The sequence below is a fragment of the Bactrocera neohumeralis genome, chromosome 2, assembly GCF_024586455.1.
Source record: "Bactrocera neohumeralis isolate Rockhampton chromosome 2, APGP_CSIRO_Bneo_wtdbg2-racon-allhic-juicebox.fasta_v2, whole genome shotgun sequence".
NCBI lineage: Eukaryota > Metazoa > Arthropoda > Insecta > Diptera > Tephritidae > Bactrocera > Bactrocera neohumeralis.
In genome coordinates this window covers 56,683,445-56,711,091 of record NC_065919.1, presented here as the reverse complement: position 1 = coordinate 56,711,091, position 27,647 = coordinate 56,683,445, and the positions used below count along the sequence as shown (strand labels likewise).

The 27,647-nt window shown below is 37.5% G+C and overlaps 5 protein-coding genes across 5 annotated transcripts; 3 read left to right on the top strand and 2 right to left on the bottom strand.

Moving 5' to 3' along the window:
• Positions 1 to 10,329: 10,329 nt before the first annotated feature.
• On the top strand, positions 10,330 to 11,207 carry LOC126759694 (chymotrypsin-2-like). The gene has a single exon (XM_050474715.1). The coding sequence runs from the start codon at positions 10,330 to 10,332 to the stop codon at positions 11,122 to 11,124; it is 795 nt and encodes a 264-aa protein (XP_050330672.1). The 3' UTR covers positions 11,125 to 11,207.
• Positions 11,208 to 16,375: 5,168 nt separating this feature from the next.
• Positions 16,376 to 17,241, top strand: LOC126755840 (chymotrypsin-2-like). The gene has a single exon (XM_050468559.1). It carries the CDS (start codon positions 16,376 to 16,378, stop codon positions 17,168 to 17,170), a length of 795 nt encoding a protein of 264 aa, XP_050324516.1. The 3' UTR covers positions 17,171 to 17,241.
• Positions 17,242 to 18,548: 1,307 nt separating this feature from the next.
• Positions 18,549 to 19,548, bottom strand: LOC126755686 (chymotrypsin-1). The gene has a single exon (XM_050468436.1). It carries the CDS (start codon positions 19,470 to 19,472, stop codon positions 18,606 to 18,608), a length of 867 nt encoding a protein of 288 aa, XP_050324393.1. The 5' UTR covers positions 19,473 to 19,548; the 3' UTR covers positions 18,549 to 18,605.
• Positions 19,549 to 21,488: 1,940 nt separating this feature from the next.
• On the bottom strand, positions 21,489 to 22,356 carry LOC126761704 (chymotrypsin-1). The gene has a single exon (XM_050478070.1). It carries the CDS (start codon positions 22,351 to 22,353, stop codon positions 21,508 to 21,510), a length of 846 nt encoding a protein of 281 aa, XP_050334027.1. The 5' UTR covers positions 22,354 to 22,356; the 3' UTR covers positions 21,489 to 21,507.
• A 3,241-nt stretch (positions 22,357 to 25,597) lies between these two features.
• On the top strand, positions 25,598 to 26,586 carry LOC126757249 (chymotrypsin-2-like). The gene has a single exon (XM_050471012.1). It carries the CDS (start codon positions 25,647 to 25,649, stop codon positions 26,499 to 26,501), a length of 855 nt encoding a protein of 284 aa, XP_050326969.1. The 5' UTR covers positions 25,598 to 25,646; the 3' UTR covers positions 26,502 to 26,586.
• The last annotated feature ends 1,061 nt before the right edge of the window (positions 26,587 to 27,647 follow it).

Below are 27,647 nucleotides of genomic sequence, written 5' to 3'. Positions count from 1 at the left end.
GAGCTTGGTTATGAAGTTCTTTATGCATACACATTATTCTTCAGAACAGCCACCAAATGACTGCTAGGAAAATTCCAGTTGATGACGATTGTTTTTGCTGTTGAAAAATTCGCTTTAAAAGAAGATAGGGAGTTTTTCCAATAGTGACCTGGGTTTCTATGAAAGCATCCTTATGAAATTACTCTCAAAATGGCAATAAATTATAGATCGAAACGGTGCATATTAAGTCTAAATCGTATCGTTTTTACTATGTTAAATAAAACTCTCACATTTTATGCATAAATAATGCATTTATTTTTCCCAAGTCTACTTTATATATTTTCCAAAAAATGTAGATGTGAAACAGAAAAATATACGAAAACTATCTTACGCTACAATGAACCGGCGTAAAATTTATAGCGCTCATTTTATATGCTCTTTATTGGATAAACACAATGAGAATTGTAAGCAATGTAAGAAAATAAAGAAATAAATGAAATCAACAACTCATTTTTCACCCATTAATACTTTATAACACGACGTATCTGCGCATGTAGGTGTATGAATGCATCTACATATGTACAAGTATGTATTTAATGCTCTACTAGGAAATGTGAAAAACTGCAGCAAAAAAAAAACACACACACACAGAAATAAATATTCATTATTATTATCGAAATGAGAAAAACGCCAAATGGCATTTACGTACGTTAAGAAGCTACGTAATATTTAACATTTTAAGTGAAATGTAAATATATTGTTGTTGTGTTGAAAAGAATCATTAATTTCAAAAAAAAAATTATTAATTAATTTAATTAAATTAATTTAATTGAAAATATATAAGAGTAAGTAATATCCTCTAAAATATTATTTGTTTGTTTGCTTTGTCATTGAAAAAAGCGTGAAGGACTTGCATAAGAGTTTATGATCTACAAGATGATCTACAAGAGTATCAACAAATTGTAGAAATCTTGTTCAATTCTTTCCTAAGTAAAGAAAACCCTTTTTTTAATAACGGCTTATATTTCGGGGGATTATATACAGAAAGTTATGTAAGCTAATATAACGGATGATCTAAGCAGAGGTACACTTTTCAATAGTCTTTTTTTGACAGATCACGCGTCAAGTTGTCATGTATTATGTATGTATGTCAGTATTGTTTGGCATTTCATCATGAAAAGACTTACGCCTGAACAACTTTTACGAATCGTTCAACTTTATTAGGAAAATTCACTTTCTGTAAAGAATGCGTTTCGCTCAACTTATGATCAACAAAATCGGCCTACTAACCGTACTATTCGCATCATCATAATCTTAGGACTCAACATTCGTTATTGGATAATATTTCACCGAATAGACTACGTCCAGCATACAATGAAGAAAATATAGAAGACAGAGCTGAGAGTGAACACGAAGGTCGTAGAGATTCGATTCGTGGACGTTCGCAGTAACTCGGACTGGCGTATGGAATGACTTGGGATTTAAATTTGAAAGCGCATAAAAACCAGCTTGTGCAAGAACTTAAGCTTCTTGATCTCCCTAGGCGACATCGCTTCGCTATACAGGCTCTTGAAAAGTACCAAGAGAATCCGACGTTTTCCAGCCAAATTTTGTTCAGCGATGAGGCTTATTTCTGGCTCAATAGGTATGTAAACAAGCAAAATTGCCGCATTTGGGATGAAGAACCACCTGAAGAGATTCAATAGCTACAATTTTAAGCAGAAAAAACAATGCTTTGATGTGGTTTGTGAGGCTGTGGAATCATCGTTCCACATTTCTTCAAAAGTGATGCCGGTGAGAACATAACATCAATGGCGACCGTTATCGCGACATGTTAACCAACTATTTGAAGCCAAAAAGTAAAGCTCGTGATCTCGGTGACATTTGGTTTCAACAAGACGGCGCCACTTCCCACACATCGCATCAATAAATGGATTTATTGAGAGAACACTTTAGTGAGCAGATAATTTCACGTTTTGGGCCGGTCGATTGGCCACCAAGATCGTGTGATATCACACCGTTAAACATCTCTCCGTGGGGATATGTAAAGTCTAAAGTCTATACGATAAGCCCGCTACGATTCAGGCCTTGGAGCAAAGCACACGTGTGTCATTCGCCAGTCACTAGTCGAAATGCTCGAATGAGTCATCGAAAATTGGACTCAACGGACCGTCTGAGACGTAGCAGCGTACAGCATTTGACAGAGATAATCTTCATAATAAACATTTTCCATTAAAATTAAAGTTTCTGTATTTTTTCTTCAAAAATGTAGAAAACTTCGAAATGCATCATCCTTTATAATTGTGTTAACGGTTCATTTTAAACATAGCATAAATTGTAGATACATAGTTTAAATTTTTCAGCACATGGCAGTTCGTTCTCAGTCTCTTATTAAGTTGCTTCTGAAGAAATGTTAGATATTTTACGAAATTTTCTCTTTCATAGAAAAGTAAAATATATTTATCACCACGTGGCAACCACAATGTGTGATCTATAATGGCATAAAAATTTGTAATAATTTTTTAGGTACATTTTCGAAGTAACGGACTTATGTTCAGACTTTTTAACCTTTTACGAATATTTCAATATTCGATTTCTATTTCAATAATTGCCTTAATTTGTGTTACAACACATTTTCACAGGGCTTAATTTTCAAAACATGAATATTCCTCTTAACACTTAAAAATACACTTAAAAGATACTAGGCAATTTCTTAATTTTTTTAATTTAAATTTTTAATTATAATTAAGTATAATTTTTATTAAATGATGAAATTTTGGAAACTTTTGTTTTCCGGAATCGCTTGTCAACTATTCTCGCACTTTAATTTGGACCACATCTTCACACCACGACACCACGCTCCATTTTACAAGCAGCTCACTTTTTGAAACACACAAATACATACACACATGTGTATATAAATGCACACATGCGCGAATGAGAATTTTGAAATATTTTTCGTCGAACAACCGGCCGCTGCCAACAACGCCGTGCAATTTGCGTTTCCTCAATGCATTGTTGTTGTTATTGGCAGCGTTAGCTTTTCTTCTTTTTTTTTGATTTTTATTTATTGTGTTTTTTTTTTGCTCAATAAATTGCGACACACACAGAAGGCCTCCACTCAGCAACGGCGCGACGACACCCACCACACCGCATCCATTGGCAAATATATGTGCGGTGTGCCGCGTAGCGAGCGGCAACAAATTTAAATTGCACACATTTGTATATATATTTTGAAAATTTAATTTATATTTTTAATATTTCGCGTGTATATTTCATGTTTTTCGTCGAATATTTTCCATATGGTTCACAAACGTCAGCGTCAACCGTTATAAATATATGGAACTGTGCAAACGCATTGTCTGCGCTGGATTATTCATCGCCGGTTCGATATTTTATTTTTGAAAATGAACTTCTAGACTTTTCAGAAAATTCGACGAATATAATTGATATTGCTTTTCTGTTTAAAAATCAACTAAAAATCATAATTTTTACCTTTCCATTTCGATCTTTAATAATTTTTTCTAAAAACACACACACTTTTCAAGTTAAATTGGCGTTTTCGAAAACTATTATGAAACAACCGCGTGATTTTGTTGCTGAACTGCTTTTGCCTCCTTTCAAAACTCGCACTTCAACACTAAAATTGCGCACAAATAGGGCATTTTCACAATTTCACAACTCTTTGCGAAGTCATAATTTTCTATACAACACCTTATTGTAAATACATATATATGTATATGGGTATATATTTGGAAAATGGAATTGTGGAAACTCGGGCAAAAATTACACGCGCTCTGTTCGGTCTTGCGTACCGCTCTCGTAGTGGCTGCTGAAGCGACTGAGTAGTCAAAAATACATTTTTGAAAATTCAACTCAAAAAATTTCGAATTGCGTGCCGTATTGTTGTTGTGGTCGCTGTTGCGCTGTGAGCAAAGAGTTTGACCGCTGTTTTTCCATTTGCACTTGTCAAAATTTTGGTAAATTATTATGTGGCAGTGAGATTTTAGCAATACAGTGTTGTGGAAGTAAACAGCAGCATGTAATATACTTGTAAATTTGAGTGGACTTCGTGTGGAGCGAATTGTAAGACATACTCAGTACAAATGCTTGAAAGTTATGGTCCATCCTCCAAAAAAATGCTATGTACGAAAATACCCATTGTACCATACCCACACTCTAATAGATGGTTGGAATGATTTAGCAATATCTAAATCCTTGTTATCTATTATAGGGTTTTCAATAAGAGTGGTACAAGAACGCTAAATAAAACAAAAACGGTTTGGCATATCAGTGAAATTCTTTCTTCCTGTGAAAGTACATTTGATGCCATTATATCGGGTGATTTTTTAAGAGCTTGATCTTTTTTTTAAAAAAACGCATAAAATTTGCAAAATCTCATCGGTCTTTATTTGAAACGTTAGATTGGTTCATGACATTTGCTTTTTGAAGATAATTTTATTTAAATGTTGACCGCGGCTGCGTCTTAGGTGGTCCATTCGGAAAGTCCAATTTTGGGCAACTTTTTCGAGCATTTCGGCCGGAATAGCCCGACTTTCTTCGGAAATGTTGTCTTCCAAAGCTGGAATAGTTGCTGGCTTATTTCTGTAGACTTTAGACTTGACGTACCCCCACAAAAAATAGTCTAAAGGCGTTAAATCGCATGATCTTGGTGGCCAACCTACGGGTCCATTTCTTGAGATGAATTGTTCTCCGAAGTTTTCCGTCAAAATGGCCATAGAATCGCGAGCTGTGTGGCATGTAGCGCCATCTTGTTGAAACCACATGTCAACCAAGTTCAGTTCTTCCATTTTTGGCAACAAAAAGTTTGTTAGCATCGAACGATAGCGATCGCCATTCACCGTAACGTTGCGTCCAACAGCATCTTTGAAAAAATACGGTCCAATGATTCCACCAGCGTACAAACCACACCAAACAGTGCATTTTTCGGGATGCATGGGCAGTTCTTGAACGGCTTCTGGTTGCTCTTCACCCCAAATGCGGCAATTTTGCTTATTTACGTAGCCATTCAACCAGAAATGAGCCTCATCGCTGAACAAAACTTGTCGATAAAATATTCCGGCCGAAATGCTCGAAAAAGTTGCCCAAACGCAAGACGCAGCCGCGGTCAACATTTAAATGAAATTATCTTCAAAAAGTAAATGTCATGAACCAATCTAACGTTTCAAATAAAGAACCGATGAGTGAAATTTTTGCTTTCTTTTTAAAAAAAAAAGTTATCAAGCTCTTAAAAAATCACCCGATATATGGAGAAACTCGAGATCTTTTGCGTGGCCACCACGGGCACGCTTGCAGAAGTCCAGACCCTGCACCCTTTTTTCGACGGTTCAAGCATGGCTGCAACTTCACGTTCGATATTCGAAAAAAAATCATCAATCGTCGCTGGCTTGTTGGCATAGACCATAGACTAGGCGTAGCTCTACAGGAAATAGCCTAATAGGCGTCAAATCGCACGACCAAAGCATAATTTTTGGGCGATGCAAGGGTGACTCATGAAGTACATGTGAATTGCTGCCTGACCAATAACGCATATTTTGATTATTGGCGAAGCCATTCATCCAGAAATGAGCTTCATCGCTAAAGATAATTTTTCGATGAAGATCCTGATCATTTTCAAGTTGTAGCTCAGCCTAATTCATGAACATACGACGATTACGGAGGTCAAAAGGCTTAGTTCTTGCTTCAATTGAATGATTGTAAAATCTTTTCAACGACGTACAGAGATGCTCAACGCTTGAGAACGACGTGTGAGAGACTGATTTGCGTCACTTATTTGAGTCACTAGTAGGGAAGGATTTAGAATTGTGTCTGTGGATTCAAATTTTACCACTAGACGCTCAATTGTTGATCTGACAGGACAATTATGACGACCATAAATTGGACGTAGCGCTCTTAAAGTTGTGGCCACTGACTCCGAATTTCGGTAGTAAATTTTAATAATTTCTACTCGTTGTCGGATCATATACCTTTCCATGATGAAATAACAAAACCTCAATGAAGAGAAATGTCAAAAGAGCGGAAAAAATATGGCGTCGTTTGCTGTCCGTATTGGTCAATTTTATAGCGTTTAAAGCGCGTTATCAGTAGGTTGGGTTGTGACCTGCCATTGGGCGAACCACCGTCCTACAGTAGAGTGTGAGTAAAACGCATGCGTATTTTATATATATGTATATATATGTATATTGAACTTTTTTATGTTTTTATGTAATCTTTTTTGATCGCAAAGTCTGCCGCCTGCCTAAATGTTAACTGAGTTGGAGCAACTCATGGAAATATGATAGTATAGTACACTCAAGATATCCATATTCATGGTAATACCTGAGGTTCTAAAGATGGAATCATTAGATAGACGAATCACATGGCGATCTTAACCGCATTTATGTTTAGATGTAATTCGCCTCTTTTATATCAACTAATGAGCGTAGTTGTCTGTTCAGCACTCGTAGACTTATAATATTACCATCATGAAAATTATGAGAAGTCCATAAATGCTCTATGCCCATCAAATAATGATATTGTCGAATCCTATTTATGAGTATTTTATTGAAGTTGAGCAATTTTCATATAATGAATTTGGAAAAATAAAAGAAATTACTTGAAGAAACTGTGTTAACTGTCTTTTAAATCTTGAAGTATGGAATGGTGGAGCCCATTTTGCGAAGTCTTAATTAAACTTGGATGCTGTAACTTCGTAGATAAAAGGGGTATCAGTTTTGTTTAAGGCGATTCTTGGCTATAAGGTTCCGAAACTTAAACATTAATTATATACTAGTTCAATAATAAAATCGCGATATGGTTGGAAACTTTCTTCGGCTCAAGCAATCGACAAATAAACTTTTTGCCCAAACTAAAAAACTTGAAAAATAGCCTATTCTAATTATCAGTTCATTATAGAGTTATAAGCGACATATACATTTTTAAATTCTGAATCAACAACCTATTTTTTAAACGCTTTCAATATAATTTATGAACTTAAAATTATTTAATAATTTCAGCTAAATATCATAAAAAAATATTCAAAAGTATTCTCGCGAGATCAGTAGGAGTTTTTTTATTGCTTTCACTGTCGTCACACAGTCCAGATAGCCACATTTATTAAGTGAAAAAAGTTTTTATTACGGTCCACACCTGAGAAGTCGCTCTGTGGCGTCTATGGCCGCAAACTGGCACACAAGCTTGTCAGCAGCCCAGTACACGTGTGACATACATATATCGGCTGAGTCAACAGTCGATCGTCAAACGTTCGGCCGTCAGAAGAAGAAGAAGCAAAAAAAGTCCAAAAGGAAGTGTTTGGCTGACAGCCAGCTTTCGGAAGAAACGAAATTAGTTGGCAACGAAAATAGGCACTAAAAACAAAAAAAAAACCGCTACGGTAAGTGGCGTCAAAATTGAGCGATAAAATGTGAGCGGGTGAGAGTGTGCAGTATAAAATTCCAATTTAAAAAATAAAACTTAAGCTAATCCAACTAAAAAAAATGTAATTAATTAATGTTAGGTTTAATTATATGTAATCATTGAACCATCTTTTTTGGAGCTATCACGCGAAACGGTTCAACTCAAAATAGCTAACAATTCTTAATTATCGCCTCGCATCAAAGATTCAACTGAGTCATCTAGGCGGGCGCCTAGTGCTCTCAGGAGCCATTCGCTCGAATTTATGCCCATACATTCGTCTGTAATGGGTGATTCATTCAAGTGTTTAGTTTCGAAAGTTCAAAATAGTACAAAATGTCGAAAAGTTTTTCGGAATTTGTTGGATCAAGTCTGTTAAAGAGGTCATTCAGTTAATCTCTCTAGTCATTAGGAGATTGTTTTCAGTATATAAAGCAGGTAAACGATTTCAAGCCTCAAAGTCGAGTTAACTAATCAGGGAAACTGCAAATGAAATCTTTAAAAATTAGTCAATTCTATGATGTCCATCGGAAAACACGATTATTCGACTAGCTTTAAGCAGCTTTCACTGTCTAATCAATAAATGATTAACAGCAAATGCACGGCCCGTTTTTTCTTTAAAGGCATCAGCAGAAAGAGCGGAAAATGGCCAGCGCGTGTCACATAGCTATCCTTCTCAGCTATGGGACTAGTCGAGCGCCAAACAGTCAAAAGCGACACAAAAAATACAGTGAAGCCTGAGATCATCAGATCGTTACGTTGACGAGGCGTTTAATAGCTGTAAAGCATTTAAATTGCGTCTACGTGGTGGGACGCGCCTTGATTACTAGTCGGGGCGGTGCGCATACGATTTGTTGGTCTATTAGTGCCGTTGTGAGCTATGACTACTCAGGAAGTTTCAACAAAGTTTTGTTAAGAGCTTTTACTATGTATGTATTCATTAGTAAAAATCGTAAGTAACGGTAAAATAATAAGTAGCGACTTCTGCTTGCTAACTATAGATACTCAATTAAAATGTGTGCCATAGCTAGAACTGTGGAACTTGTAATTCTAAGAGGTTTTTTTTATAACAACCAGTGTTATCTTTTTACGGCAAGATATTATCAGAATTTATAACCCCTAAGTGCTTGATATTGACTTCAGGTCGTACATTTTCCTTTAGATGATTGGCAGAAATGTTTATTTCATTCATTATTTTTATCACCATTTTATTGGTTGGCACGGTATTTGTATCGATGAATTGAGCATTCGTGCTTAGAAAGCTTTTTATTATTATTTATCATATTAACCAAGGCAAGTGTTTATCGGTGGTATGGTGAATGCAACTGAAGTCGTAGATCACACGAAGGTGAATTTGTTGAAGGTTGTTCAAACTCAGTTGTTGTTCCGGAGACTATTGATGCTGAGCGCAAAGTCATCGTGAGATTTAAACAACTATAAGCATTAGTGGGACTAGCATACATTCCATCGTATGAAAATTTGATTGTTAAAAATTGTTTTAACGTTGTATTTAATTTAATAATTGTATTCTATCGTATGAAAATTTGATTGTTAAAAATTTTTTCACGTTGGATCCCACACAATTTGTCAATCGCTCAAAAAAAGGGCTTGTGTCGAGTGGTCAGGAGATATCTTAACAAAATACGAAAGCTTTGAAACACGTCTATGAAATCGTGAGAGATGATGACATGTGGACTTATGCGTGTGTGCCAGCTGAGGCGAATCGAACAAAACGATCGAAGCACTTTTTAGCAAATGGTTTTCTGTAAAAACTAAACATGTCGCTACCATACAACTGGATCAACCTAAAACATTTGCTTGCCAGTTGTCTTTCAAGTAAACAGGAAAACCCACCAACGAAGACGGATCTCTATTCACCATGACAATATGAGCTCTCATACATCCCCTGAATCAACTCAATTGTTGACCACTTAAAACATCGATTTGATGAGTAAAGCACCGTAAGGTCCAATAAGCTAAGAGGTCCACGTTTTGCGACACCTGAAAAGGCGGTTGATGCGTCTAGAACGCATATTTTGGATCTACTTCAATCAAAGTGGCAAATGTGCTCCGGAAATTAGTTCAAACACATTAGTTCAAACACAATCAAAGTGTACAGATCTTATTAAAGAATATTTTGAAAAACAATTAAAATGATCCCGAAATATAAAAGGCAATCTACGTACTCTGTTTTACTTGTATATACGGGGAAAGATCGGGATGAGCTAACGGACGTTCTTTTAGGCTGATGTTTCCATTAATTGTACTCGTTGGCCGGTGCCAACATATTTTTCTGTTTATTACGGACAACTTATAATGCGGACAACTCTATTAACCGGATAGAAAGACTGATCCCGCCTGTGTCCGCTTATGGGAGATTTCACTGTATCACCTAAAAATATTTATTGTCACCCTCGACATAGCTTCGCTATAGTTCCGAAGTAGTTCGAAAAAAAGAAAAATATGCCATTCGCCGAATCGAATGAAAATGCAATAAATTAGGCCATGGAAAGCTCACTAACACAGTTACTGAAAATTAATTATGGAAAAAATTATTTTCATAACTTAGATTTTTCTCTGAATTTTTTGTTAAGGGATGGGAAACCTAGGTCTGAAAAATATAATTTCAATATCAATTCACGCTTCCCTCCCCGCTATCTAGGTACTATATATTTTTCTTTAAAGGTAATATGGAATATTTCAAAATTTCAGCTGACTCAGTGCCACATGCAATTTTTCTATGTTTCAGTTTTGCCTTCTGCAGTGATAATTGCACACTAAAGTCCATAAATTTTATTATGTTTTTTATCAAATTTCGTTTGTTATATCTAAAGATAAGTTTTTCATTTGCGTATTATCACGCTTATCCAAAGTTTTGACTAGTTAAATGGTTCCAACGTCGCTAAACTTGCATTAAATACATTAAAGCTATACACCATGAAGGTGTTTCTTTTACTAGCCATACTTTTGTGTGCCCACGCCGAGGCCAAATTAATCAAGTATCCAAAGAATTACGTAAAAAGTACGATTGAAGGCCGTGTAATTGGCGGAACCAATGCCACTTTGGGTCAAGCGCCTTATCAAGTGTCCTTACAAACATCGTACGGTTATCATTTCTGTGGTGGCGCCATAATCTCCGAGAATTGGATCGCAACTGCTGGACATTGTCTTGCCAATAGATATGCCAGTGATATAATCGTCGCTACAGGCACCGTCGAATGGCAGAAGCCGAACGCCACTTATTATGCTAGCTCCATACATATACACTGTCGCTACAACAATCCGAGCAGCCACAATGATATCGCGTTGATACGATTGAACTCATCTATTGTGTTCAATGATAGAACCCAACCCATAGCGTTGCCGACGGAGCAGATGACGGAAGGCGATGAGGTCATATTGACGGGTTGGGGTACAACTGAATTGTACGGTGATACACCCGACAATCTGCAGATTGTGTACTTAAAATATTTACCACACAAAAGTTGCAAAGAAATGCACGATGACGATCCATATTTGGATGTGGGACACATGTGCACATATACGAAGTATGGCGAAGGTGCGTGTCATGGCGATTCGGGTGGCCCTTTGGTGAACGATGGAAAATTGGTCGGTTTAGTTAACTGGGGTATGCCCTGCGCCATCGGCTATCCAGATGCGCACGCGAGTACTTATTTCTATGCGGATTGGATTCGTCGTGTAACGAGCGGTACCACGAAATGTTTTAGTTGAATGAGTTAAAATATTATTAATAATATTGAAGATGTGATTGGAAATCAAGGAGAAGACTTAACAAGAAAGAAGTTTAAAAAAAATTAAAATATGACATTGTTTTTTTTTTTAAGAAGCCTTAAGTTTAGTTATAAGCGAACACCTGATTTATGTTGAAACCTTCAGAATTTTTTCAGCAAAATGGTCTTCGTCGACGTTTTTCTAATATTGATGGATAATGTTAATTTATTCTCTAAATATCTACCCATTTTATTCGAGTTCCTTTTGATAGCTGTTGTGTGTGCATTGAAGTTCTATTAAAATACAGTTTCCCGGATCAGACTGTGGCTTTTGTGGATAAACCTACAGCTCCTTTTGAATTGCAACATTAATCTTTGTCAAAAAAAGTTCTTAGTTAGGGTTTCTGCTATAAGATCCTAAGCGCGATTACTTTTAATATAGTTGGGTTACCGTTTCAAAAGCTCTATGGAGTTGTTTTCAAATAAGTATTTCTTCAGTTCGGTATAAAGTAATCAAAATGGGTAGAACCGGTTTTGAGGCACGGATTTCATTGATTCATTTTATTTTGGAAAAATTATGGGATATTGTCCTTATTTGGATTTCTATTGCGAACAATAATACGTATGGGATTGTAATTAATATTTATACTTGCTTTAGATGAGCATTGTATGTAGCCTAAGAACCTAAAATACAGTGCGTTCAAAAACTAACGTTTCTCCTTTCCCCGATGAATTCGGTGTAATTTTTTTGCGAACTAACACATCACCGTGGAGTAGAAGAAGAAAATTGAAAGCTCAGTTTAAGAAATGTTTTGCAGCAACCTTTCTAACGAAGCATCCTAAAGATTCCATATGGACAAGTGAAAAATGCGAGGTAATTAAATATGAGTTATACATTTTTGAAGAGGTGGTCTGACCATTATGAAGAAATTGGAAGCATTGATGACAAGCCATAAAGAGGGAGGATTCACAAGATATCTAAGAGCATGAATAAAGCCATTTCTCCTTTTTGAGAAAAAAAACATAATACTCGGTCTAAGAAAAGCTAGAAAATTTTTGATTGAAAAAAGATATGATATATCTTTAAATACAATATGGGAACGACTTCGGAGATTTCGCAAACAAAGCAATATGTTATTGTAATCAAACGAAATACTTTCAAAAACACACATTGAAACAAGTAAGGAAGGGCTAAGTTCGGGTGCAACCGAACAATTTATACTTTTGCAACTTGCAGGAAAATATCCTTAGGTGTAAAACGTCAACCAGAGGCGCGGATACCATAATATATATAACTTATACACTGGCGACCTATTCGGCATAAGGTTTGTTAGAGAAACCAAAATTTTATATAGAGTAGTTGGGGTAATATTGTCCTAATTTTATATATTTTTGCTAGTAACACATACTATTAACAAACCACAGACTAAAAAATGTCCCCTGGGTTTCATTAAGGTACTTCAAATACAATCACCAATCATAAGAAGTAAAGTCAGCCGGATGTTCGAAAATCCTGATGTTAGTTGTATGGGAGCTAGGTCAAGACTTCACCCGATTTTATCTAATTTAGACACAAGGATACACTGTTATGAGTAAAATACACTCTCTCATTTTCTTTGGGATAACTCACATATTGGTCGATATATGCGGTAGAAAGTCACCTTTGAGTTTGAAAATTTATATGGAAGCTCAGAGAAATATTGACCTGATTCAACCAATTTTTAATATATTGCTATCTTCTTCTTCTTCTTAATTGGCGTAGACACCGCTTACGCGATTATAGCCGAGTTAACAACAGCGCGCCAGTCGTTTTTTCTTTTCGCTACGTGGCGCCAAATGGATATTCCAAGCGAAGTCAGGTCCTTCTCCACTTGGTCCTTCCAACGGAGTGGAGGTCTTCCTCTTCCTCTGCTTCCCCCGGCGGGTACTGCGTCGAATACTTTCAGAGCTGGAGTGTTTTCATCCATCCGGACAACATGACCTAGGCAGCGTAGCCGCTGTCTTTTAATTCGCTGAACTATGTCAATGTCGTCGTATATCTCGAACAGCTCATCGTTCCATCGAATGCGATATTCGCCGTGGCCAATGCGCAAAGGACCATAAATCTGCTATTGCTATCAGGAAAAGATTTTCTCTGAATTTCAATTGTAGTATATCCAAAACATTGACCGATATTTTCGGTCGAAAATCAACTGTAGATATTGGGGGCCAAATTTTCTCTACTTGGGAGATTGAAAAGTTTTGGTTAGATTTGAGAAATTTTTAGTCATAAGGTGACATACTTTAAAAGAATTGTTAATGCAAAATTGTGTCCCGTTATATTAATTATTTTTTAATTTTTGTACATGAAAGTGAAAGAATCAAATGGAATTTAAAACTGTGTTATATGGAAGTAGGCGTGGTTGTAATCTGATTACGCACTGTGACATAGGAAAATGAGAAAAATGTCATGTATTAAATTTAGTCGAAATCAGTCGCTCTGGTCGATATGTGATGCCATCTCCATCGTTAAGTTTACAGACCGGCTCCCATAAATCCTTCTCACACCATCTCGGAGGTAAAATTTATTGTCTCTGCCATAATTAGTTACTGATTAATCGCGCTTTTAGTAGTCGTTAACAGTACCGTTATATAGGAAGATATGGGTTATCTTTCGATTTCATCCAACGGTATGGAAGTTGGTAGGAGTTCTTGTAATATTTGCGCTAAACAATCTTGATTGTCCAATTGCCCAATTTTTCAAAATTTGTTGCCCTTGCTACTGCGATTCCTTTTGCCGCACTAGAGTATTATATCTTAGATTAGTGCTTAGTTATGGCACCTTCCCCCGGGAATCGCTTTGGGAACCGAGGTGCATGCTGCTTGGAAGGAAACAAAAATAGTCCGGGGGGCCACAACTGGGCAGTTGGGCGGCTGCCGAAGCGGTGGGATGCCGGCCTTGGTTAGGTAGCTGTTCACAAAAAAGGCGGTGTGAGCCGGGGCGTTGTCATGGTGCAACTTCCAATCGGCTGCGATATCTTGTCGGACCCGATTGACCCTTCCTTTGAGTCTCTTGAGGACTTCCAAGTAGAACTTGGCGTTGACGGTTTGTCCAGGAGGAATAAATTCATGATGGACGATGCCTTTGATGTCAAAAAAGACAATCAGCATCGTTTTCACTTTGGATTTGCTCATTCTTCCGGTCTTCATCAACAACCACTTGCCCTCCAAAAAGGCCTGGTGGCACCGAAACACACCACTTCTTGCAAAAGCAACATCTGAGTAAGCCGGCTTGATCATATTAAACGTCTCTGTCGCAGATTTACCGAGTTGCTCCTGAGTTTCCAAGTACTCGGAGACAACTGAACAGCCGCTCGAACATTAGCTAGGAACGCCCTCCACCGAATCCAGTCTGTGCGCGCACGCTCCGAAGTACAGTCGCGGCGGAAGAAAATCAGTCCTCTTACTTTCCGGACAAACCCTGTATATATACCCCTATATCTATCTCGATTAGTTTTAAGAGTTACTTACAACCGTTAAGTGAACAAAACTATTATATAGTTCTCTGTATCAACATGTTTCAGGAGTATAAAAAGGCGTCATTGAGCAGAGGAAATCATCAACCAATTTTTGTATTGTTCAGCTCTTTATACCTGTCTATGAAATGGGCAAATTTTCAAAGGAGTCTTAAATACCTCAAATGTTTCGAAATGTTTGTCTTCTCATGGATATGTGGTTTTGTGGTGCTTCACAGAAAACTTGAACGCCGTTGGAATAATAACATTTTTTGTTAAGGGTTTAGTAAAGACAGCTGAAATGCTTTATGACAAAAATAACTATTATTGTATACTCTAAGAAGATAATGATCCAAAACATTGGAGTAGACTCTGTAATCAAAGGCAACAAGACAACCATATTGTTACTTCAAATTGGTCATCATCTGATGCCAAAGATTTCATTCGACTGCTCCAGGTCTAGAGTTCGATGATACTTCTTTGGACTCAAGACTGTTCCAATATAACACAATTTTAATTTCCATATGATTCTTCGTATACAAATCACACACCAAACGATATGCTGGCTTAACACTTTGCACAAATAGAAAGATTTATTAGATGCTATCTCAAGTGTAAAATTTTTGATAAACAGTTCATTATTATTTAAGCCTCCTGATACCGTGTATGTGGACGTCTGTGTCTATAGCTGATGATATCTTATTTTAATTCAAAGATGGTCTTTTCTTTATCTAATATAAAAGTTTTCGAACTTCCGGTTGACTTTATGCAGTATATACCAGTCAACCTGCAAGGTTTCTTAATGATAATTATAACTTCTTCTGGTAATAAAATGTTGCAATACCAAAAATCTATCATATCAGGTCAAGGAGTAATGCCATATATATAATATAAGGATTTCAAACTTCGAGTTGGTTTTATACCGTATAAATCAGTCCTTATATTAGATAAGATATCAAAATTAAGCAAACGCATACTATATTTTAATGCTGAAAATGGTTAAAACTGGTCAATAAGTGTCTCAGCTATCATACGTTCTACAAATAATGATTTTGGTTATGTTAGCAGACTTTATGACACATATGTGGGTCAGTTTTACAAGAGTGCAAGGACTCTCCGGAATATAGTGGTGTAATATCACAAGTTAACGCAGTCGGTCCAGACCTTCTCGTAGCCCAAATATGTCCGAAGTTATGATTTCCGACTTTATTGCTAACTTTTAGCTGTTTATGGGGGTCAATAATGGATGCCTGGTTAATCTTTTCTTCATATACTCAAGATATTACATTTAGTCTTCTTAGCCTTATGTTAAAATAAAGCTTTTCCAACGCCTGAAAGTATTTCCCCTGCTTTGGCCCTTGTAAACTGCGAGAGTGTAAAATGTTCGGTTACACCCGAAATTAGCCTTTCTTTACTTGTTTTCAGTCAATTATTTACTAACAAAATGAAATCCCAAGCCTTTAATGACGCCAATTGACGCTTCCCTCCTCGTAATTTAAGTATACATTATCTCTCATAGGAAATATGAATATCAAAACATCAGCTGACTCAGTGCCACATGCAATTTTTGTATGTTTTTGTTTCGCCTTCCGCACATTAAAATCCATAAATTTTATTATCCAAATTATGAGTTCAACGATAAAATTTTGTTAGTGATATCTAAAGATAAGTTTTTAATTTACGTATTATCAGGTTTATCCAAAGTTTTCTAATGACCAGTTAAATAAACTTTCATTATAAACGTTATAGCTATACACCATGAAGGTATTTCTTTTACTCGCACTACTTTTGTGTGCCCACGCCGAGGCCAAATTAATCAAGTATCCAAAGAATTACGTAAAAGGTGCGTTTGAGGGTCGTGTAGTAGGAGGAACTAATGCCACTTTAGGTCAGGCACCGTATCAGGTGTCTTTACAAACCTGGTATGGCTATCATTTCTGTGGTGGCGCCATAATCAACGAGAATTGGATCGCAACTGCCGGACATTGTCTTGCCAATAGAGATCCCGAGAATATAATGGTCGCTACAGGCACCGTCGAATGGCAGAAGCCGAACGCCACTTATTATGCCAGCTCCATACATATACACTGTCGCTACAACAATCCGAGCAGCCACAATGATATCGCGTTGATACGATTGAACTCATCTATTGTGTTCAACGATAGAACCCAACCCATAGCGTTGCCGACGGAGCAGATGACGGAAGGCGATGAGGTCATATTGACGGGTTGGGGTTCAACTGAATTGTACGGTGATACACCCGACAATCTGCAGATTGTTTACTTAAAATATTTACCACATAAAAGTTGCAAAGAAATGCACGATGACGATCCAGATGTGGATGTGGGACACATGTGCACATATACGAAGTATGGCGAAGGTGCGTGTCATGGCGATTCGGGTGGTCCTTTGGTGAACGATGGAAAATTGGTCGGTTTAGTTAACTGGGGTATGCCCTGCGCCGTCGGCTATCCAGATGCGCACGCGAGTACCTATTTCTATACGGATTGGATCCGTCGTGTAACGAGCGGTACTACGAAATGTTTTAGTTGAATGAGTTATTGCTAAAATAATATTGAAGATGTGATTGAAAATCAATGAGAGGACTCAATAAGAAAATTAAAAAAAAAAAAATAAAGTAATATAATAAAATAATAATAGTTTTTGTTTGAAGTGGCTGTGAGCTTTGTTATAAGCGTACATCTATTTTTTGTCTCTTTTTTAGAATAGAATAAGAGATATGGTCCTCGTCCATATTGTTTTCTTTCAAAGTAGAACATTGTTTACAACGGGTAAGAGTGTCCGGAATCATAACTGTTTATCTCGGGTTTTCTATCAAATCACCTTTATTATATTAAGGAATGATAAAATAAAATATGGCGGAACTCAAGGAGCATGTAATTTATATCTTAAATATTTATATAGCTCATAGTCAGGGTTTTTGCTATATGATCCCAAACCTGACTAGTTATAACTGGTTATAATATAATCGGGTTTTCGTAGCTCTATGTATTTGTGTGCATCTAAGGAATTTATGAGGATTTTGAGATGCGGGCCTCATTGTTTCGTTTTATTTTGTCGAAAATGTATGAACGGGCCTTGATGTTGAGTTCTGTTTCGAACAACAGCATCATGTGTTTGTTAAGCATCCTTTGGATAAATTGAATATAGCTCACGTACCTAAAATATACCAATGACTTGACACTGAGTGTTTTATTTGTTTATATACTTGGTTTTCTAAATCCAATTTGTTGATTATGGCGTGCCTCCTGAAAAATTTCAAATAATTCCCAAATATCTCTAGTACTTGGCTTTCAAATACAAAGGGTCTCTGACTTTTTGTGGAAAATTACTGAACTTAACTGATTCCCTAAGACTGTCAGATGTTTTGACTAAAAATCATGTGTAAAGAGTTACGGTCTATGGATAATGAGAAAGCTGTGAGAGACTTGAGAAAAGATGGCACATAAAATTTCTATGGAAGGAGTGATTTAATCAAATTTGGCTTTCAATTTTGTAGTCTATATACCCAAACTAGTTCCTCAGTTTTCGAGATAATGGTCTGAAATTTTGCACACGGTCTTTTCTTTCTAAGAAGGTACTCACGGAAAAATTAAATAATAAAAATCAGATTTTTATATGAACAACTTATTTATTTCACAAGATATCTTCAAGAAATTTGGGACAGATTGTTGTCCAAAGTAGCGCTATAATTTTCCAATTTTTTAGATTGAACCACTATAGCATATAGCTGCCATAAACTGACCAATAAAATGCAAGCTAAGAATATTTCTATACTACTTTATGCTATAATAAAATGTACGTTTGAACGTTATTATGACTTCAGTGCAACTGAGGTTAACTTTTAACCTTGTTTTTTAACCAATTAATTACCAGAAATTTAAAAAAAATATCAAAACACCAATACTCAAAACATTTAACACAACTCTCTACTGAGTGAGTATATTTTATTAAAATTTTTCAGTATTTATTTTTTACTCCCAAATGTAGGATAATTACTAGCTTCACAGTGGCATGTCTTGCATGTGCCCGACATGACGCGACGTATCCAATCACGATAGAAGTAAACACTTGCATATGCATCTGGATAGCCCACAGCACACGGCCGGCCCCAATTAACGAGGCCGACCAGTTCACCGCCACTAATCAAAGGACCACCAGAGTCACCGCTACAGGTACCTTCACCTTCTTTGGTGAATGTGCAGATGTGACCCACATCGAGTATCCCCTCATCCTCATATACTTCCGCACAGCGCTTGTGACTCATGTGCCGTAATGTGAGTTTCTGCAATATATTTGTGCTCGGACCACCGAAGGCCATGTCACCCCAACCGGTGAGTATAGCTTCAGCGTTGTCCTCTAACGGCTTCGACGCCAATGGTATCGCTTGCGTATATTGATCGAACACGATGGAATCATTCAAATGTATGAGTCCAATATCATTGGCAAAATCTGGATTATCGTAGTTACAGTGTGTATAAAACTCGTCGGCGTAATAGATAGCGCGCGGTTGATCCCACTCCACAGTGCCCGTTATGATGCGCAGATAAGGCGGATTGTAGCCATCAATGCAATGTGCCGCGGTTATTATCCATTGTTTGTCGATTATGCTGCCACCACACCAATGTCCGTTATATTGGCCTTGTATGGATATTTGATATGAAGCGAATCCTGGATCGGCATTTGTGCCGCCAACGACGCGTCCTTCCTGCTGAGCGCTGGCATTTACATTCTGACGCGCTAACAGACGCTCACTGGGCTTGATCAAGCGCTTAGCCGTCGTTGTGACGATAATGTAGAGGAGTAATATCGAAATTATGCGCCGCAAATGCATTTTGGAGTTATTTTTACTGAATTTGGACTTTGACTTTCGCCCACCGAATCGGACAAGCGTTTGAATAGCTTGAGTTGAGCGAAGTGACTGAGTGGAAAAACCGCTGGTGCTTACACCGATTTATCTCATTTTGTACTGCTCATTTATGGCCGTGGAATTATATCCAAATTTCGATAAAATGTAACTCTATACACAAGCACACAATTGCATACATACATACACCTATCGGTAGTGAATTTATCTACCCAACAAGCAATAAAAAAAAAGTAAGGAAGAGCTAAGTTCGGGTGTAACCGAACATTTCATACTCTTGTAACTTGACAGGATCAAAAAAAAGGGAAATACACGCTCTCAGCCGGTTTTTCTATAATTAATTCTTCAGAGTTTTAATCACAGTTGAATTTCCATAACTCTAAGTTTTCCATTACTCGAACTCTTGAATTGGCAATAGAAATCAAACTCGAAGTTTTCTAGTCAAGTATTGTGATTCGAGTAAAAGAAATTCAACTTTAATAGAATTAAAATACGGTTAAGTTCATTAAATATTATATTCTATTTTAGGGACTTAAGTGGTCTTGCAGTCGATATTTTTATTTAGAACAAAAAGGAAACTTGACTCAAAAAAGAAAAACGTTCATTTCGGTTGCACCGAAGCACCTTAACAAACATAAAATAAAACTTACAAGAACTTGGTTTTGAGCTGTCAGTTTGTATGGCAGCTCCGAGACATAGTAATCCGATATCGGAGTTTCCGACCAATGAGTAGCTTCTTGAGGAGAAAACGAGTCAAAATTTTAGACCTCAATCTCAAACTTAGGGACTAATTCGTACATACAGACAGACGGACATGGCTAAATCAACTCAACTCGTCATGCTGATAATTGAAGTATAAATTTTTTACAGTCTTCATGGTGTTGAGGGTATAAAAATTATATATTTTTCAAAGACTTGGGCTTTTCTTTATATTGGTGCTCTCCTCTTTCTCCTGTCCTTTTTCAATAAAGATACATTCCGAAATTTCCTGAAAAATTCTTACACATCTCAGTTCCTGTGGCCGATCTAATTTTCTAACTAATTTCAAAAAGGATTTCTACAATAATGGCTGGCTGTTAGCAGACTCAATCAAATCACTGGGAACCAAATTTGACAAATACGTTAACTGAGCGGTGTCTCTCATTACGTGTTTGGCTAAAAAGTCAGTCACAGTCACGCTAGAATATAACGGCGCATTATCGGGGTATAAAATCATGACTTTTCTGCACAAAACTCCGGTCGTTTACGACGAATTGCTTCACGTATACGCCTCAAAAAGACCAAATATTATTCCGTATTGACCATTTGACCTGGTGGAACGTGTTCAAGGTGAGCTACACCAAGGTAATCAAAGAAAAGGAAAAATAACATTGTTTTTTCCGACTTTGACGTGGGTTTTTCGGAACGCCATTTGCTAGATTGTTGGACTGTTTTGACGTCATAATCATCGACCGACGTCCCGTCAGCAGTAATGTTGGCGCTTTATGTGTAATATAGTAGACTACCCACAGTATTCGTTGGATATTAACAATACTCCTCTCCGAACTATTTAATTTTCTCTGGATTAAATATCTTAACCGCTCCTAAATAAAATTTCAACTCAATAGAAGAGAGGTTTTGCTGATCTCCAGTTTCTACACAAAGATCAAACGTCCGACTGATCCCAGCCTAGTCACAGAAAGCATGCAGGATCGCCGCTGACGAGTGCATAAAGCTTTTAGTATCCAATGATTAAGATGTTATATAATACATTATAAATTAAATTAGCTACTGAGAATAGCATTTACCAATGAGGGAGGAGCACTTACTCAAACCCAACAGAAAAAGAAGATAGAAAAATAAAGTATAAAAAACTAAAACTCAGACGCTAATTTTAAACACATCAGCATCACAACAAAAATATTTCGATATACTTACATGAATCAAAATGATATTTATTATAATTGTGAAATAATTTTTAAAAACTAAAAAATCACAGCCACTTTTCGTCGCAAAAAGACCGTTATGCCCGCTGTCGCGTACATTGCTCCAACGAACGTTCAATGAAGTCCCGATAGTATATGACACTCGCATGCATATCCGGCTTGCCTCTCGCACAGGGTGCACCCCAATTAACCAAACCAACCAACTTCCCCTTATAAACTATCGGACCGCCCGAGTCGCCATTGCAAGCGCCCTCACCCTCTCTACTAAATGTGCAAATGTGTCCATAACCAACACCCTCGTGATTCTCCCAACGCTCTAAGCACTCCGCGCGGGAGACAACCGTAAAGTTTTGTGTTTGCAGCAACTCCGTATTCGGCTGGTTCAACAGCGGACTACCCCAGCCCGTCATTGCAACAAGATCGCCAGCATTAAGTGGTTGCGTATGCAACTCAATCGGTTGTGTGACATTATTAAATGTGATGGTGCCGTTGAGACGCACCACAGCAATATCATTTTGATACATCGGCATATCTTGACGACAGTGACGGTAGGCGAGCTCCGGTCGGAATGTGGCACCCGGTTGACTCCATTTATTCGTGCCAACAACAATACGTAATGATTCTAGTGGAAAATCTTCCACACAATGGCCAGCGGTGAGTATCCAACGCTCTGATAAGATGGCACCACCACAAACATGTGAATCCCAGATGGTTTTGATTAGCACTTGATAGGGAGCGGCACCCTCCGCCACCGCCACACCGCCCACGATACGACCTTCAATTGATGTGCCATTGTTTTCATTGGCATCATAATTTCTATATTCAGGTGGTATACGTAGGGCCTGCGTGTATTCGCCACCAATACTGAGACAAACTAAGAAGAGAAGCGCGTAGGCATCGCTTGAACCACACGGTTGCCACATTATGTTAACACGCTTCGCTTGCATGCAATACTTTTACTAGCGACACCAACTGCTACTGGTCTACACACAATATAAGTAAATATGACTTAAGTAAATTTAGAAATTTAGTTTTATATGCGGGAATTCATGCAGTCTAATGGTAAGTGGAGTGTGATCGGGTTCGCCGGAGCTTATTGCTTCGAAGATAATAAATTTATCGTTTACGAGCCCCATATGCATGCACCTATATTTATGGTCAAATACTTGTTTATTGTGTACCAAGCTGTAATATCAGAATTACCAACAATAAACTGGCATAGACGGTCTTACTTTAAAGCGTTTGGTTTTATTGACCCCATAATTGGTATCATATAAGGTAGGGATAATAAGTCTATCGACAATGTAGGTATTTATATTTATACTTGTTGGGTTTTTGCAATTCTGCGTCCAAAAAGATATCCAAAAATGTCCAAGAAATGGTCAGCCACTGCAGAAGTGAGATAGATATGTAGTAATTTTTGGCTTCGCTGATAAGCCGAAGATAATAAGCCAACCTTTTATCAATATATATTGAAGGAAAAAAACAATAACAATAATAAAACAAATTTTAGTAAGTCTGCCGCGTCATTTTATTGGTCAAGTAGTTCTGAAAAAGATTAAACTGTTCGTTACGGCACTTCTTAGAAAATTTGTGATTATTTTATGATATTTTGCTTGGGCGTAGATATGTACTAAATTTTATTATATTTCAAAAAGTATAAATTTGTGAAATAGGCGCTTAATAGTTTGGCAATATTTTTATCTTCGACATGAAACTAGTACTTTTCCTAATCCTATCTATGCTAACAGAGTTAATGGAGTGCACAATAGTATATATACATACATAGAGGGTTTGTCCGGAAAGTAATAGAACTGAGTCGATTTAAAAAAAAATTATTTAACTAATCGTTACAACTACAACTTCTTCTGCGTCGATGCAGCGCGGCAGCGCGATTTCCAAGCATTAAAGGCGTCACGGAAGGCATTCTCCGGTATAACCTTAAGAGCAGAGGTGCATGCTGCTGGGATCCCCTTTGTTGTCTCAAAGTGCTTGGTTTTCATCGGCCTCTTCAGGTACTGTACTCAAAGATCCTTGACTCGTCACCAGTGACTACGTTATTAAAAAATTGGGAGTCACTTTCACACATTATCAAATTTTCTTGGCACACTTCCACTCGCCGCAATCTCTGGTCGTCAGTGAGCACTTTTGGGACCATCTTCGTGCGCACCTTGCGCATATTCAAGTGTTCCATCACAATGTCATGAACCTCACATATTTTGATAAATTTAACATCTGGACAACTAGCGAATACATAGTCGACGGTCTGACACTTTGCGCACACGAGTCACATTGTCGGTGTTTGTCGAAATCGCACGTCTCCCAGCACGATCTTCATCAGCGACCTCTTCCCGGACCTTCAAAAAGGCCTGATGCCACCGAAACACACCACTTCTTGCTAATGCAACATCTGGGTAAGCCTGCTTGATCATATCAAACGTCTCTGTCGCAGATTTACCGAGTTTCACATAGAATTTTATCGCGTACCTCTGCTCTAACGAACGCTGCATTTTCGGCTTGCACCACTCACAGAAACACGTCCCTCGAAAATGTTTGTCCTGACTCTCCAGGTGCTCGGAAACAACTGACCAGCCGCTCGTCATTAGCTAGGAATGCCCTCTACCGAATGCAGTCGTTGCGCTCACGCTTCGAAGTACAGTCGCGGCGGAAGAAAATCAGTCCTATTACTTTCCGGACAAACCCTGTATATATGTATACTATGTTTACAAATGTGTGAATATTGGTTTATTGCTGTGTTGAACGGACTAGTAGTACCCGAAACTCAGAACTAAACACTTTATTCATTATTTTTGGTAAGTAAACTATGTAAAACAGAGTAATTCTTAACAAGGTAGGGAGGGCTCTTCATTTAAATAGAGAGAGAGAGAGATAGAGTTCATGCAGATATTGGTTGTAGCTTTGTTCAAGACGTCGATTGTCCGCTATATGAATTGTCGAATGTTGTCAGTATGATTCAGATAGGGTTAGAACGTCAAAAGGATTTTTCTTCCTTTGGGTAGAATATGTCAAATCACGTAATGTAGAATTGGCTGTCGTTAAACTTACAAATACTCCTTCAATCAAGTAGTTCTAACTTTTTAGTATAAATTTCTATCAATTACTTCCGTGATCTTTTTTATACTCTGAACAGGATGTATTACCGAAACGGCATAGCCCACATTAAAATATACAGCGGCTATTAATAGGGATGACGTGTTTTTGACAGCTTGTGGAGGACATCTTTGTTTACGGTTTGAATCAAAGTTGCTCAGTGTCATGTCACGTTTCACAATTATTACCCAAATTCACGTTCTCCGGTGGCAACTGTAAAATATCTTCGCCGAAAATTTATCTTTCTGGCTTAATGGCTTCGTCAGCAATCAAAATTGTTGCTATTGGGATAAGTCAAATCCTCAAACTATAACCGAAATTCCAGCCCAAACGCTATACCGGTTCATTGAAGATTGGTGTAAATGGGTGGAGAGTTATGAAAACGGAGCCGTGGTGGTCATTTGGCCGACATTTTATTCAAAGCATAAGTGGCTTAATTCTCTGCATAAATGATGAACCGAATGTTGAACTGAGTTGATTTAGCCACCCGTCTGTCTGTCTGTATATATGCGAACTAGTCCCTCAGTTTTTGTGATATCGATCTGAAATAAATATCCAGTTCTTCTTTGAAATATTTTCTAATTGTGAAAGTGCAATCGAAATTAACTTTTTTCTTGTTGTAGGTCATATTGGCGGTAAAATTTGCTCTATCGTATGCTCTAAGTTCGAAGGGTTTAATTTCAGTAATACTTGTACATTGCCATTGGAATAAGTTTCTGACTAAACTAATTTTGATAGAGCACGCGATGGTCCGAACCAGTTCATCTCTCTCTCGCATAAAAACGCATACATTTATTCATTATAGATATTGATCTTATCGCCCAAAATTATTATCAAAACTTTTAACTTCCGTCGATCAAGTTTAAATGCATTGAATTTATGATCGAAACTACTTGAAGCTCCCTTCAATAATTCTTATCCAAATACCAAACTGTGGACCTGATAAAAACGATATTATCGCTGATTAATAAAACCATTAACATAACGGTTAGATAAGAAATACCAGATATATGACTTTGGTAGTATCGACAATATAAAATTTTAAGTACTATCCAAAACTTAGAACAGATTGTATTTGGATATCCAGCAAATAACTCGCAACAGAATGTGGTTTTTTGCTAAACTCAACATATTTTTTACCATTTTGGTAGCCGTAGCCGTTACTTGCAGCTATGCGCTACGTATGCACGGTGAACCTTACGAAGGATTACGTTACCGTAACACACGACCCACCGAAGCCAGTGGTGCTGCTGGCGCGACTGGACGCATAGTCGGCGGACAAGAAGCTATCGCCGCATCATCTCCCTGGCAAGTTAGCATACAAAACCTTTACGGCAATCACTTTTGCGGTGGCGCGATCATACACGATCGATTTGTGGTGACAGCGGCAAGTTGCGTCAGTGGACTACAAAAGAGTTGGATCATGGTGGTGACCAGCACCAATGATTGGATGGGCGAAGCATGGTGGTACGCAGTATCGGCAATTCATGTGCACTGCAATTTCGATAAACCGTTATATCATAATGATATCGCGCTCTTAGAGCTAGCCACACTGATCGCTTACGATGACAAGACCCAGAACATCACAATCGCTGATGAGGACGAATTGGTGGAGGGTGAAACACTTACGATGACCGGTTGGGGTAGCTCTGTGGAAGGAGGAGCTTATCCTAATGCATTGCAGCAGTTGAGCGTGCAGTATTTGCCCTACGAGAAGTGTCGTAGTGCATACGGTGGTTCGGAAGATGTGGATATGGGACATTTATGTACCACATCGCCAGTCGGCCAGGGCGCATGTCATGGCGACACCGGCGGTCCGTTGGTCAATGCGAAGGGACAACTGGTCGGTGTCGGCAATTGGGGTATACCATGTGGTCGCGGTTTTCCCGATGTATTTGCTAAAATGTCATATCATGCTGACTGGATACGCTCAACCATAAATGGCTGTCAGCAAACTTAACAAAATAGTGATTCATAATTTGTAAAAGTGATACTCTAAAATCTACAATTGTTTGTGGATTAACTATGAATAAAACATGAACTAACTGGTTTGAAGTTTTATTTCGCAGGGTGTGTGTGTAAATATATGTATGTATGTACGCTCGTTAATTGTACGAGTATATGTTGATTGATCTATTCGATGAACTTTGTACCGAAAAAATCCTTATCTATTTAAAAGTAGTTAAAAAACGGGCACAGAAGAATTTCAACGGGAGATCAGAAAGATTTCAGTAATAGAACCGATTAAATTAGAATGTATTAATTGCTTTATCGATTAACTAAATCATGCGATTTCGACAATACTGTCCGCAGGTGTATAATGGAAATTTCCCTAAAAACAAAGAAATTTAACATGGCGGTAATAGAAGTACGTGACCGTTGCTCGTCTGGTGCTAGAAAAAAAGTTACAGACTAACTGATAAGGTAAGCCAGAACTTTGCAAGATTTCCATGCCTAGATAAAATAGTATATATAGTATATATTTAGTAAATTTGAAGAAGTGTATACAAATGCGGCCTGCGAAAGTGGGTCTTATATATAAAACATTCATAAATGATTGTAAACGGATTTCTCAGAACTCTCTGTTGATTTCGAACTTTGTGTTACCAACTAGTCGCCTCTAATCTCTATTCTTTTTGCACATGCTCGTTACGAACAGTTCTTGCCAAAGGGAAAATTATGCTAAGCTGATCAACAAAATCATTGACCAAGCGTTGGCAGGATAACTCCTTACAGGATCCTCTAAAGTGGAAAAAATGAAAAAATCAGTTAAAACCTTAACTTAGAATTTGGAAAAGGAAAAAAAAACTGAGAATTGGATTTTTAGCAGACATTTTTACAAAAAAATTAAAATTTCGCGACATTTCTTTTCAAATAGTTATAATCGAAAAACAAGTCTTTAAGAATTGTATCTCAAAAACCTGTGCAACATTTTATGAAGATCGATTAGTAGCTCTCGAGAAATCTTGCCAACGGACTTCAAAAACACAGTTTCGAGAAAAACGCATTTAAAGATTTGAGTTCCAGCGCACAAGTTCTAAAGGTCGTATCTCCGAAACTATTACTCGGTTAAACTTGAAAATTTAAGTCAATAAAAAAATCGTTT

What these genes read in the sequence shown, in the direction of transcription:
- LOC126755840 (XM_050468559.1), top strand. Translation starts at nt 16,376, where the DNA reads ATGAAGGTATTTCTTTTACTCGCACTACTTTTGTGTGCCCACGCCGAG.
- LOC126761704 (XM_050478070.1), bottom strand. Translation starts at nt 22,353, where the DNA reads ATGTGGCAACCGTGTGGTTCAAGCGATGCCTACGCGCTTCTCTTCTTA.
- LOC126755686 (XM_050468436.1), bottom strand. Translation starts at nt 19,472, where the DNA reads ATGCATTTGCGGCGCATAATTTCGATATTACTCCTCTACATTATCGTC.
- LOC126759694 (XM_050474715.1), top strand. Translation starts at nt 10,330, where the DNA reads ATGAAGGTGTTTCTTTTACTAGCCATACTTTTGTGTGCCCACGCCGAG.
- LOC126757249 (XM_050471012.1), top strand. Translation starts at nt 25,647, where the DNA reads ATGTGGTTTTTTGCTAAACTCAACATATTTTTTACCATTTTGGTAGCC.